The following is a 14,920-nucleotide window of genomic DNA, read 5'->3' on the forward strand; positions in this document are numbered from 1 at the left end:
GTGCCAAAAGTCTCTCATTACCAGAACTTGAGACTCGCTGTTTTTAAGTCCCAAGATAAAACTGTGCAGAGTACTTCCTTAACTGCAAGCAGAGGCCATTGCTGAAGCAGCCTCAGTGCTTGTTGACACAGATGTGAAAGCACATTTGTGAAGGCAGAAATCCTAATGGTGAAGCCCTGAGGGCTTTTATAGTACAGATTATCTAAGCACGTTGGCTTTTTTTCAAAGCAGCAGCTTAGAAACTGATCATGGCAATAGTATTGCACCTCATGCAAGTACACAACTGTTTATCCACACACTGAGGAAATGGGGGCACACTCCATGAGCACTGACACCCTAAACCAGCAAAACAACTGTGGGGAGCAATCCCATCTTATCCCCACTACACATTTTAACAAGAGCAGAGTAAGTGATATTTTCTCAAAGACCAAAACATCGAAATTGCAGGAGCTTACTTGGGCTGTGAGACTGGAGGAATCTCTGAGGTAGGTGAACTGGAAGTGTTTTCAGTGCTTGGGACTATGCTGGAGGAAGCTTCATTTACATCTACTGAAGGTGGACTCACAACTTCAGGCTGGCTTGTTTCACTTATTTCTGTTGTCTGTAAAAACATTCCAGGTGAATATACATTTTTCAACACCTGAGTAAGAAAAGCATTCACAAGGTAACACCTGCTATGGAGTTCTAGCAGTTCAGATTTCTGTCAGAAATCCATTTTGTTTCTTCTTATACCTAGGTGGCATTTTGTGCTACTCTGGGATAGCTGCAGTACTCTTCCTTAGTCTGCAATAATCATGTAAAACTATCAATTAGAGCAGGCCTGTGCAACAGCTTCCTCAATAATGCATTTAATAGAGAATGCCATGAGAAAAGCAGCTTGAATATTGCAGCAAAAGGAAACAGTTCTATTTGCATGCTCCATCACAATCAAATGTACTGCTTTCATCCTAAACTAAATTTTAGAGAAGGCTTTTAATTTCATCACTCCAATGGAGGTACAAAAATTTTTAAAGCCTAGTCCATGCTATAAGTGAACAAAGAGATAAATCACTTTTAATTTTTGAGTGTTTAGCAGTCTTGAGTCTTATTTATTCTAGATCTTCAGTTTTCACATGCACACTTGAAATAAGGCTGTGTAAATCTGAAAGAGACTATAACCACTGATACAGGTTAGATTAACTCCTGCAGCAAAAGGAAATATTATTGTGCAAAAGTCTCTTGTCAATATCTACACTTCTGCAAGTCATCTCACTAAACATGAAGAGGTCAGGAAGGTTTAACAGATTTAAACACCCAAACCATGAAATAAATATTCTGCAGTATTGCCTATGTATGTTTTGTAATCTACAAAACAAAAATATGCAATCAAATAAATAATCTTTAACAGTGGGTTTGTAAAATTTAACACCAAGCACTGACTTAACACTATCAATGGCACAGAGCTGAAATATAACCCTTTTCCCATTTTAACAAAGGAAATGAAATTGAAAGAAGCCATGAAAGATCAAAGCTAAAATGGACTGCCATAATCACCAAGTCTGATCTACATAGAAGACCTCAGAGAAAAGACTTTTTATGTTTTATTTATAAATAGACATCCATACCTACAACATCCAATTTTAATTTATCTTGGAAAGTTTCTAGTCAGTACCTCCAAATACTAAATTACTCATTATTTATGCACATGGGAAATGCAAGGGCTGTTAGCTCACACATTTTCTCCTTTACTGGAAACATGAGTCTGACAGCAACCCAGTGTACAGGTGAAATGTGAGAGGTGGTCACTATGAACTTTAGATAACCAAAATGAAAGACTGAAATGCAAGAAGCATTTGCAGACTGTATGAAGACAGTGAATGAAACAAAAGCCTTGCCTGGTCAGATTTTGTCAGGTCATTGAGCAGCTCTTCCATTGAGTAACTCTGTGTACTGGAGTCACCACGCTCAGGCTCCATGCTGGAAACAGCCTCTTCCCCCTGGGATGTTGGAGGTAAAACAATAAAAAAATTTAAAAAACTTATAAAAATCAGTCAATCTGCAGGCACAGGCCTTCCATGATCAGTCAGAGCAGCCACTACTGAATAACAGCACTTCTTCCAAGCAAAAAGCAAGAAATTAAGCTACATTCATCTTCAGAACCACTGCCCACCTGTGATTTTAAACATCTGCACAAAGACTAGAGCAAGTTAAAACAATTCAGTTAAATCTTCATTCTAGCATTGTCTTAAATCATTCAGTTTGTTTGCTAAGCAAAGTTCCTCCTTCTGCTGTGACTTCCCATATTGACAAACCCTCCCCTATCTCCCTGCTGCCCAAAAGAGCAGAAAAAGAAAATTCTAAGCTGGCTTGCATCAGACAACCTTTAGAAAATAACACGTGGCACATTTCAGTTGTAGCATTCTTATCAGCAGAACTACAGAAATTACACAAATCTGCCACAACCTTTTAAAGCAACCTTCTCTTCTACAACTAAAACTTCACAAAATATAGAGTATCAACACTTGAAGGGAAAAAGTTTTAAACCCATCAGAATAAAATTAGTGAGAATTTACACTTGTCCTTCAAGCTTTAAGTTGTAACTACAAAATACGCAAGCTGCTTTTGAGCAATACTTTAAAACACAGCAAGAAATGTGGTAGAAATTTACACTCATTTTGTTTTCTAAGGGCCAAATACCGCAGGTGCCAGTGTTGAGACCCAAAATGGGTTGCTGAGCTATACAACACTACATGATATTAATTGGAGGGAATTAAGGCATCCACTGAAGAGCAGGAGCTACAAATCTGAGCTGACAAACCTTGCAGACAACTGAGCAACACTTTCCCCCAAATATTATTAGCTCACATCCCAGTCCCTGAGATGAAATAGCATCAATGGCTGGAAGAGACAACTGATCAAGGGCTGCAGAGCTGTTCCTCTGGAGCAGGACACTCCAGCAGTCTAATTAGGAATAATAGACACTTGCTTAAGATTTCTCATCCACCCAAGAGATTTTCTTTAATGAGTGAAAACAGTCTAACATTAGTTTGCACATCTTTGGATTTCAGCTCAGAAATCTGCTTAACAATGCAGCCACACTAACAGAATGAAAGGAAGAATGTTGCAGAGTAGGAAATCATCCACCAGTGGCTTCCCAGTCTCAAAGCTTACTTCAACTTTTCAGTATGATTGCATCAGACATTAGAAGCATAACTTTTTTTTTAGGCAGCCAGAATAGGACTAAGTGCAATTTGGCTGCACAAGCTGGCAAAAACCAGAGCTACCCTAGTTGGTGAAATGCTTAAGAAACCTACAATATTTAAAGGGATTTTTCATGGTCACGCAGCTCTCCACTGGAGTCAGCTAGAATGCTCTACACACATTTCCCAAGTTTACTGTGGCATATAAAAGCTTTTTTGGAATGAGGACTCTGACTAACACTACTACAGATTGCTGGAGGAAATAGGAAAACCAACATATCAATACTACCCACGTTTAGAGTAGGACTGATTCTGTACCTGGGTAAATAAATAAATGAAATTACATGGCTTTCTGACTCAACAGCCTGGGAATTCACTGCACAATGCAAGATGCAGAAACTTGTCATGAGTTAATCAGGGTGGGACAATTACACTCAATTAACCTGAAGTGCTGAGTAAAGTAAAAATGAAAGGGACCACAGCTTATTTACTATACCTTTCAGAAACATTTCTGCCTTCTTAATTTTTATTGAACAGGAGGAATACAAAGTGATAAACGTGACTTAAGCCAATTAATTTTAAATCTTCTGTTTAGGATAACAATCCTTGGAACTGTACACTTGGAACTGGCATAATGTGGCCTAGACTAACCCAGCCCATCACCTCCTATTGTGGCTCTACACTTGCCCTGATGCCCAATTCTAACATCTGGCCCCCAAATTTTAAGAAAAAGCCACCAGTAGCTTTACTATTTATTCCTCCTCTTGCCTCAAACTATCCACCTGAATTGGTGCATAACTGCAACAAATGAAGTAAAAGAAAATAAAAACTTGGAGAAGATACCACAGCTCAAGAAACAACTGAATACATTAAACATTCTGGCCAAGAATAACCTTACTTTAGAATTTAATATTTAGACAGGCTGAATAATTAACATGATGTATCCAGCATACCTTTTCCTGGACATTTTCATCCTCAATGGCCAGGGCACAAGCATCACCTGAAGCATACTGCACTGCTGATGAGACACTGTCTTTACAAAAGACATTCCAAACAGGAAGCCTATTAAAAAAAAAAAAAAAAAAAAAAGGTCAAAAGGCTTTATTTAAAATAAAATTTTAGAATTTCTTTGGCATAGTCTCCCTCAATCTTCTTCAGCTGTTCCCTTGCAGTATCTAAAAACCACATGTATAGTTCATGGATACTCATTCATAAAATCCATTTGAGGATTCACCACAAGAAGTCAGCAACAGAAAACACCACAAATTTACTACTTTCAAAAGAAAAATGATCACCAAACCAGATCCTGGAGTGTCACCACATCACAAAAAACTGATACAAATTAGCTAAATTACTGCAAATTAAGAACAACACGAATCAACATCCTTTGCCACAGAGCAATGGGATATTTTTAGCACTCATTATTATTAAGCAAAAACTTAAGTCAGACTAAAAAGTGAAATCTCCTTAATCCTCTGTACAGAGCCTACCTGAGAAGGTTTTGCATAGTCATCATCACCAAGCACATTTAAGAAAAAATTAGAGAAAATAAGTACATTAAAAAAAAAGGAAAATCTCCCATGAGATTTGTTGTGTACTTTTTTCCAACAGTTTTAGCTGTTAGTAGAAATGGATTTATTTCTGCCTCTACAAATAATTGTAATAAAACAGCATCTTTCCTTCCTTATCATACATGGGCCCTTCACATCCTAGGGAGCATCTGAACAGTGAACCATCAGGCTTGGAGGGCCAAAGGTTTTCATGCACATTTCAACCAAGTCCAGCAGAACATGAAGCAAACTGAGCTTTTATTGAGTCTTCATAAGTGCTGGAACACCAGTTATCACCACTTTAAACACAAACATTTTCCATTCAGGAAATACTGTTTACATAACAATCAGGTCATCAGAATGACCTCACACAAACACATACAAACATCACCCTGCAAAAAGAGCCACTTTCTCCTCAGAGGAGAGATGGGTCTACAGCATAGAAAAACCTGGATGCAGTAACTTTCTGACAATAGTTTTGAGAAATAAAACAGCCTTAGCACTAATCATAACAGTAAGATTATTAGTAGGTCATTATTCACTTACACAACTGGGATCACTATACAGTGTAGACTCCACTAAGAAGGAACCCATGAAACAATAGACCACAGACAAGTACTAAAATTTTAATGTTTAAATGAATAGAATATATTTGCATAGAGATATATATTCTGTGGCTCTCTCCACCTAAGAGTGCACAAGGAACTTGTGGGATCTGATATATTATTATGGAGATGAGCAAATAAAGTGCTCCACCTCTGTCTCAGCCCCAAAGTATCCCAGAAATTTCTCTTCTCTCTGAGGTAGCACCTTTCCTCTGTACTAAATGAAAGCCTTCAAGTCAGGCAGAAGTAGCTGTAGCTACTGGGAAATAAAGAACTAAATGTAAGCTATGAAAACAGTAAGAACCACATATTGTAGCAGGTACAAAATCTCACGTCTCAGTTGAGAATTAGGCATAAGCTTCTCACATCCTAAAGTTCCCTGCTTGTATTGAGTTTTCCATCAAAATTCTGTCCTACCCTATGCACAGGATGCTCATTTCAGAGCATGAATGAAATGTTACCAGATTTCTATGGCCTTACCACCTAGCTCTCACTTGGAAAAAGTAGTTATGCAAATACTTTGAGTAATTTTTATTTCTGAAAAGGGGTTTCAACCATTTCATGGTGAAATTCTCATGCTCTTAACTCCAGTACCTCTGGTCTCTCCTTAGAGATATAAGGACTCCCTGGTTCTTCATAAAAATACACCAGAAACATCAAATAGTACAGAGCATCATCCCACCCCTTCCTTACACAGGCACACACATTGGTTTCTTATTTTACTTCCACTCTGGGGGGCACCTCGGGTGAACTGCACAGAACAGCAGGAACTCCTTGGATGCAGAAAGGAAAACATTTCAAGGGCTGTGAATCAGCATTTTAAAACACAAGGTCTACCCTCACAAATGCACAAATAATTGCTTTAGCACAAAAAGCACACAGGGCATACATATATTTATTGCCTTAACCTACTGAGAGATTTCATGCAAGAAATCAGGCTTTATCAGGTCACAAACACAGCTTTTAGAAAAATGCAGTTTGGCAGCTCAGATTTAAACTACTCTGACATGATCTGTGTCCAATGCCTTATTTACTCATTTTCCAAAATTCTTCTTGGTCTACTCCCCAACTCCAACATGATGCCTCAAGTCTCCCAAAGCCCTCCAAGCTAGGGAGGGGACTGAGCACTCATTTTGATCGTGTGCATGCACCCACAGGAGAACCTGATCCCTACTGCAGCAGGATGCATCACTCAGCCACTGCCAGCAAACTCTGACAGAGCACTCAGAGCACAAACCCACGTGAGACCAGCCAGTCTGGGGGAAGCCAAGGTAACAATCTTATCAAGACCACCAGCAGTATTTTTTTTTTCCCTCTGACTTTTAAAGTTTTGCATATTAATTCCACAGGCTTTAGCTGAAAGGACAGAGCCCATAAGAAACATACCTCTCTTAATCATCAAAAAAAAAAAACAAACAAAAACAACAAAGATGAGAATCCAAGTGCTCATTTACAGAGAGCAAAATTCCTCTTGAGTTTAACTGACTTGCAGTGGAAGTACAGCAGCTTCTGCACATACTAATCTATCCTTCCCTTTCTGGTTACCCAGGAGTGGGATGTTAATGCTGACTCAGAACTGAGCAGACCTAATGCCCAAATGAGATCAGTCACTAGAGACACTTATCTCAGGTATGAGATCTTCAAACAAAGAGATGGTTCCAAACAGATAGCCCACAGTTGGTGACTTATGTGGATACAGAAGTTTCCAATAGTGCCATTTTTGTAAGCATGACTCAAAACACCACCTGCTATTAAATCTCATCAAGAACAAAGGGAACTTAAGCATGACTCTTTGTACTATCATTAAAGCAGTTTAAAAGTCATTTTCTCTAATACACCACGAACTTTCCAGCTTAATGTGCACAAACCTAAAAGCAAAGGCTACAAGCTCAGACAAAGCAGCAGGGGTGGGTGGGGGAATCTTTACTTTTCTCAGGGCAGGCTCATACTGTGGTTGCCCACTGAAGCAGAAATGCTGCTCACCCCTATCTGCATGGTTCACTACACTCATTGCTACACAAATTGGCCATGGTCTGCTGATGAACGTTCTGCTTTTGAAAAGGAGTGCACTGAAATTCAAAAGTGCAGGTGGTTTTGAAATTGCAGTGTAGGTTTCATGTGAAACACCATCCACTTCTGAGCTGGCTGAAACTTTTCAAGTAATTTTAAAGAAGGATGTAGAAAAGTATCAGAGATAGGGAAGCTATGGATAACTGGTCTGACAGGCATAAAAATCAAGCAGAAAACACAACTGGCAAGAAGAACTAATCATACAACTTACAGCCAAAAAAATTTCCAAAATATGAAGGTAAGAGGAGCTTTTCTACAATTTATCAGAGAGAAACAAAAGACTTCATACAACACTGATATATAGCTTCAATTCAAATCCATCTGTCTTCAAAATAATTAATTTCATAAATTCTCCCAAAACAAGACCTATTTCTGGACACAGGAGAGTGAAGCAGCTCAGAACAGTTTACATTTGACACCTGCAAGACAGAGGAATGTGAAGCAAAGGGAAAACAGAAGGAATTTATCACCAGTGCATAGATTCCAAGCCCAGGGAACAGTGTCCCTCCAGGGCAGTCACTCTCAGATCTCAGAGGGTTTTGTTACCAACAGGTGCTGATGTGCTAAGAGGGAGAATGAAGATGTCACTGTCCCTGCCACATGACAATTCCCTACTCAAAACATTCCCAGATCACTTCAGACTGGCTTGTGCAAGAAAAGTGTTTTGGGCTGGGACAGACCCAGCAAGAGCAGGCACCTGTCTGATGAAAATCACCTTCTTCATTACAGAGTAATTGATTTTAGATTAGTGAGCTTAAAACAATAAAAGCTGTGAAAGGGCAAGGAAGGCAGCAAAATAGTGAACAAGTCCTACAGGTCTGTGACTGCTTTCACCAGCTGATTGACAGAGAGAAAAAAGTGCTGTGCAGGAATGAGGAGCTCAGCAGATCCACAACCAAACTCTCCAGTCAGCAGCAACCACTGGCAACACAGGAAAAACAGCAAAGGCAGAGAATCCTCCCTCTCTCCCCAGAAACTTCATGGAATCAATCTTTCATTCCCAGCAGTTCAGCCAGGGGCACTTGTATTTAAAAGGGCCTGCAGAACAAAGTAAATGTCACAGAAAATGAAGAGCAGGACATTATTTCAACCAGTCACAGGAGGAAAGCCACTTGCAAGACACTGAACAGCTGCAGCACAACCTCCCCAGACACAATGCTCATTTCTGAGTCTGAAGTGGAAATACATCTTGATAAATGCAAAGAAGAACCATTAATCTTCTTCAACACAAGTAAAAAAAAAAACAAACAAAAACAAGACAAAGCAAAAAAACACCAATCATTTGGAAGCCATTTGTTACCACAGAAGAGCAGCATGTGTTACTGAGATAATTTTGAAAGTTATGATGGACCTTTAAAGGAGAAAAATGCTGAAAACTAAAACTACAGATCTAGACTAAGCAAGGCACTGGTATCACCTCATTTCCTACCACTAACTCGATTCACATGCTTAAAAAAGCTAAACCAAAAATATCTGAAATTGGAGCTTTTTTTTTTGCAGCTCCTTTACCAATCTGTGGTATTTTTGCAATTATGTTTTTAATAGCTTGCCCACACTTTGCAAAGAATGCTCTCCAAACAGTTATTTCACTTATTCAGAGGAGCCAAACACAAAGATCCTTCTGACAATACTGAATTTCACAGCTGCATACAATGAGATCCCCACGTTGGTTTACAATAGGGCTTTCAGCATTTTAAATACCATTAGCATGCAAAGCTTGCAAAAGGAGGTTCCAGGTACTTTATGAGACTGAACTGATTTACTGCATCCCCCACACAGGAATCTGCACCCTCTGCTCTGATCTGGAGATTGTGGAGACATTCCAGTAAATCCTAAGGGAGGGACTTACTTCATTTAATAAAAGTCAGCTCTGAGCCAAGGTATGCTCAGATATCAAACCCAAGAAGACACAGGGAGCACAGACTATTTGCTCATGACTGTCCACACTGTTGTCCCAAGTTAAACAACAGAAACCAACTTCATTCCTGGCTTGCAGTGCTCCCAGGGTTACTCCCATTCTCTCCTGGAAAAGGCTGCTGAGATAACAGCACCTTCACAGGACTGTGTGACAAATTCCAATGTAACACTAAAACAAACACAAACCTCTTCTTTCTCCAAAGGAGTATCCAGGTGCCCTATTTCAGGCATTTAAAGCAGGGCAGAAGTCACACTGGAAGCACCCAAAGGAACAGCCAGTTCCTGGTGTTCCTTGGAAACAGACTTCTGCAATACTGAAGGAAGATTGCAGCTTATGAGAAGCTCCCTGCATTCTCAAACTCCAGTTATTTTCTCTGATGCAAGAGTTCAGGGAAGAGCACCCACTCCAGAGAAAAACCACCACAAAACCTGACACCAGCCACAAAGACTACAGGAAAACAGAAAAGCTCCTCATGCTAAAAACCCTCCCTCAGAATAACACAGCTCAGCACAGGGCCAAGGAGGGGATGTTACTGCAAGTTTAGAAATGTGCATTTCAGCCTAGATCATTGCAAAGCTACTATCACCTGACTCCCAGACACATATCATGTATTTTTAACAGGCTTCTTATCTGTAGGGATTTCAGCATTCTCTTGATTGCCATTTCAAAACCCAGCCATGACAAGTCATTGCCATTCCTTTGTGCACCTGAGTTCATTTTTGAACTGTTGGAACCTTTCACTAATATTTCAATCCAGTTTGTCACTCACATCAACATTTTCACTCACCCAGGCTTTGGGATGAGTCTGTCTGTTATACCAGCTCAGTATTTCCACCCAGAATTACACCAAAGTTTTTAGATTTATAGCTCCAGGTTAACCTGTTCTTGGCACACTCTCCCCAGGCAGAGGGCTGTAGCACCTCCAGAGTGAACTTTGAAAGACACTGCATGTCCTCCCCTAGAAAGGGGCACAGAACTTCCCAAAAGCTGGATTAGTAATGAAAGCTAAAGACAAGGAATAAACAACTCTGTACAAGACTCACAGTAAGAACATCAAAGTGAAAAAGAACTAAGAGCAGGTTAGAGAAAGATATTTCAGAGAGAGTTCAAATTTAGTGCTCAAGGGAGGCACATTTCACTGCAATGGGCAAGGTCTTCTACACCAACACAGCAACCTCTTGATGGGGTAGAGGCCACTTCAGTACACCATTTGCATAACAAACAAACTAACCTGAAGTTTCTGGGACAAATCTTTTAGAAGATACTGCATGAAAGCAGCTTGCTGATTTTCAAACAATTTTAGAAGGTAAAATATTCAATAATTGATTGAGCCAAGCACTTGTTTAAGCTTGCATGTACCACCTTCAACTTGAGCAGGCTGTAAGCTGGGCAGATTCAATTTTCATTTTTAGGAGTCCAAGAGTTCCAGTGCAGCTTCTGCCTTAACCACAGAGCAAAGACACTTCCAAACAAGATATTCCATACCTAGGAACATACTTTCCATTCTGAAATCAGATGCCTGGAACAACAGCTCTGATTATACCAGTGCTCTAATAATTTCATTTCTTCCTGCTATAAAATGCACACACACAGTGTTTACTTTAGCATCAGCCTTCTGAAGAGATTTAAGCGCACCAGAGGAGAATCAGCAGATAAATTCTGAGCCCTACTATAGGCAAGTTCCTCTTGTAGTCCTATCCAGATCATGAGGGCATTGTGCTGAAAAGAGGATTTCAGTGGTAAGAGGCACATTAATGAGGCACACCAGAACACAAACCTCTCACTTGCACCTTTCTGCTTTTAACAAATGCCAGCTCTAGGTTTGAGCCACAAGTCAAAAACAAGGCAAATACATGTTCCATCAGCAAAAGCTCTCTCCTGTGATCCCTAATGGGATTTGCAGAGCTCTCACCTGTGCAGCAGCACACAATGAACCAGGTGGTGTTAGCACAGTGCTGGTCCAGCACTGGGTTTTTCAGAGCTCCTCATGTGTTACAAGCACACCTTCAAAGCCAGACAGGACTGAGAACGCAAACCCAAACAGGCAGTATCTGCTCTCATTAAAATCCATGAGAATCTACAGATTAACAGGTGTGAATAAAAACCAGCATCCCTTCCCACTGCACCTGGTAACCCAGGCTTCATTCCTGGCTGTGCCACAGACCCAACCCGACCTTTACCATTTTCAGGGCACACTCCCATGGTGGATTTCAGCCAGAGCTCATAGGCCAGGGGTTTGCCATCAAAACCAGCACATCTTGCTGTTAAATCATGTTGACACAAGGCATTTCCTGATGCAGGATACTCACAGAGTAACAGCTGAAGGATCCTGAAGCATACATGCACTGACCCCCATCCTCCTCTTACTCACAGCTGTAAACCCAAGTAGCAGAGTTAATAAAAGCTAAGTAGGTCAGGATAAGGCAGTGAACTTTCTGGCATAGAAAGACAAATTACTGGATGCATGATTTCTTTATTAAACTCCTAATTAACACATTGCAAGTGCAGCTCATGGCAGGCAAAAGCTGATGTCAGAATAATTTATACAGGTTACTCTTCAAACAGCTGTCACAGCTGGTCTCACTTCAGATAGTCCTGGTATCCTACAGCTTCTAAACCTACTCCACTTACTCAGCTCTGGATACTGGCAAACTACAAAGAACTAAAAGTTTTAAATGTATTTTTTATATTATGATCACCACACAAAGGGATTAACTGGAGCATTAAGATCTCTGAATTCAGGGCAACAACAGTCATTTGTCAGGCACAGTGGAAGCTCCAAACTGCACAGATGCCTATTATTCTTGGAGCACTACATTCCTGAGCCATACCTCCATCAGAAGTATTTCCCTAAAGCCATCCTGCTCCTTTGAAATTTGGAACAATCTTGCTGGCTCAGGTCTGCCAGAGCTGTGGCTGGTCCAGCTTCAGAAAGCCTCAAGTCTTGATAACTGATCCAAAGAACATCACATCCCATTTATTGAAAAGGCAAACAAATCCCTACTAAAGCTTCTGCATTTTTGTGTATCTCCTAAAACACAGCCACAAGATGTCACAGGATGACATCTTCCAGTTCAAATCAATTATTTTTCCCCCATTTAATTTTTACCAATCAGCACTTCCTCACTGAACCCACTTTCTTAGGTGAGCATGAAAATGCATGATGAGAGATTTTAAAAATTTCTATTTTAAGCTCAGTTTCAAAGAAAGAAGCAGCAGCTACTCAGAAAGAAAATAAAGCCCAGGTTAAAAAAAAAAAAAAAAAAAGGGCAAGAAGTCCAAACAGCCCCGAGGGTTTTCAGCAGTTGTTTTGTATCATAAGTTTTCCCCCTGATTTCTGGGATTCCATTTGATCATCTGCTGACCACCCGTTCCACCTGCATGGAAAAAATCCTCTCCCACTTGCACAAAGTCCTTTGAAAATTATATCTCAGAACAACAAATTAAAAAAAAAACAACATCTATAAAACAAATCCTTCCATTTGCTACTTCAAGTTTCTTAACTGCTGAAGTGAACAAAGGTGCCAATTTTCTTCATAGTAAAAAGTTCAATAAATCACAACTTACCAATTTCTGTAGTCCACCAACAATTTCTGAACCAACAGACTTCAAGACCTTCTAATTACAACTCTGGCATGACCACTGAAATTAAACCAGGTCCCAACACCATCTTGCAGACAGGATTTCAAACTCTCTAATACGAATTCATATTTGGACAGCAGACTAGGAAACTGAAGTTGGATCCCTCAACATTTAAATTAATCCACTGGCTCCTAACCACAAGCAGGGTGAACACACAACATGAACCTTTCTTTTTTAAACTCTAAAAGCTTTGGGGTACTCCAGTACAAACTCTGAGATCAGTTAAGACACTGCTTGAAAGAGCAATCCCTTTTGAAGGGTAAGATAAAGAGCAGCTCCATTTTCCTCCTAACCACACCACAGAAGCTGTCAGGCATTTACAGAACAAATAAATTATTCTAACAAAACAGCTGAACATGATAGTCCCTTGTTAATATGGAATTATCCTAAAAAAAAAGCCTGAATTTTTTCACAAAATTAAGTCCTGGTGAAACAGGAGACTATGAACACAGCAACAACAATAAAATATAACCTGACTACTTATTGATCATTAAGCTAAAAACTCCTTCCACTAACATATTACCTAGAGGCAGGAACAGATTATCAGCCCTCAAGGCACTCCAACCAAGAAACAAAAACTGTTTTCCTATAGGAATCCTAGCTAAACAACTAAAACCTGCTGCCAGAACAAACTTCACTGTCCAAACAAAAAAACAAAGCTGTCTGGAGACAGTTCATGAGGCTCACAGCTCACCTGGTCAAACCTCCAGGGCCAGGGTGGGTTTCTTTTTTATTTTAAATTTTGTGAAATAAAAACACAGCAACCGAGTTTTCAGGCACTTTTTAGATTCGTTTTTGTCTCCAAACCCCAAAAATGCAACGACAGAAACCAAAGCTGCTTCAGGACTGTCCAAACACAGCAACACAAGCACCAGATTTGCAACTGATTGTGGAAACAGAGATGCCTGGGCTCTCACTTTTCACCCAGCTGTGAGACAAGCCAGAACTTCAGGATGATTTCTTTTTTCAAGCAGACTATCTGAACAATCTACAGAACTGTACTGTAGTATACACGGGAGTGTGGCTGTTCCATCTGCAATACCTGCAGTTTGCTGTTCAAGCTGGCTATCAGTTCTCAAACAGTGACTCACCGAGTTCAAAGAGGGCCAAAGTTTGAGAAGGTTGGAACTTACCATCCAGAAATACGTTTTACTAGAATACAAATATTAGTAGATGTCATCTCTTAAAGGAAGTTTGAAAAGAAAGCAAACAGGAGATGCTGGAACAAAGTACAGCATTGAGGTAATCACTATAAAAACATTGTCAAAGGCATAACCAATGCAAAAAAAAAAAAAAAAGAGGGCTCGTTTGATTTAACTTAACGCTTCTCCTGAACAAAAAGAGTTTCAAGAATAAGGCACCAGAGGATAGTGCAAGAGCTCAGCCTGAAACTGGGAAGGCACGGATGCCTCCGGTAAAAGCACAGCGAGACAACAGCTCAACTCTGAGCCTCGGTGTGCGGGCTCAGCCTCCCCTGAGTATCGCGCTCCCGAGAGCTGCCACCTTCCCGGGGAGCTCCCACGGGAGCACGGCCCGGGCTGCCCCAAGGGAAGGAAGCGCCTCCGCCTCCCCGGCAGGCTGGGAGCACTCAAACCCACCTGTGCCACCTGCCCCAGGTGAGCCTGCCCGGACCCCGCAGCTCCCTTCCGACCGCACCGACCCTGTGACCGCAGCGGGCGCGGCCCGGGCTGCCCGCCGGCGGGGCTGAGACAGAGGCCGGCACTCACCAGAGCAGCACGCAGAGCAGGAGGCAGGAGCCCAGCGCCAGCGGCCGGCGGGGCCGCTCCCTCATCGTCTCCCCCGTCTGGCTGGCGCGGCCGGGGCGCGGCGGCGCATCCTCCTGCGGGCAGCGCGGCGGCGGCGGCGGCGGCGGGAGGCGCTCCGGGGGATCGCCCGTTGTGCGCACGGCCCCTCCCCGCGCGCGCGCGGCCGTTACTGCCCGCCGGGCCGGGCCCC

At 41.3% G+C, this 14,920-nt stretch overlaps 1 protein-coding gene across 3 annotated transcripts in view; it reads right to left on the minus strand.

The window, feature by feature from the left end:
* The window catches only part of SUCO (SUN domain containing ossification factor), a 37,825-nt gene extending 22,906 nt beyond the window's left edge, over nt 1-14,919 (minus strand). For all 3 annotated transcript variants that reach the window (XM_056497682.1, XM_056497680.1, XM_056497679.1), the window contains exons 1-4: nt 14,692-14,919; nt 4,133-4,241; nt 1,875-1,976; nt 456-601 (exon numbers count right to left, since the gene is read on the minus strand). In XM_056497682.1, coding sequence (XP_056353657.1) covers nt 456-601; nt 1,875-1,976; nt 4,133-4,241; nt 14,692-14,756 — 422 coding nt within the window. In that variant the 5' untranslated portion in view covers nt 14,757-14,919. The remainder of the gene's footprint in view (nt 1-455; nt 602-1,874; nt 1,977-4,132; nt 4,242-14,691) is intronic.
* Between the last annotated feature and the right edge of the window lies 1 nt (nt 14,920).

This window comes from Oenanthe melanoleuca, chromosome 8, assembly GCF_029582105.1.
Source record: "Oenanthe melanoleuca isolate GR-GAL-2019-014 chromosome 8, OMel1.0, whole genome shotgun sequence".
Classification (NCBI taxonomy): Eukaryota; Metazoa; Chordata; class Aves; order Passeriformes; family Muscicapidae; genus Oenanthe; species Oenanthe melanoleuca.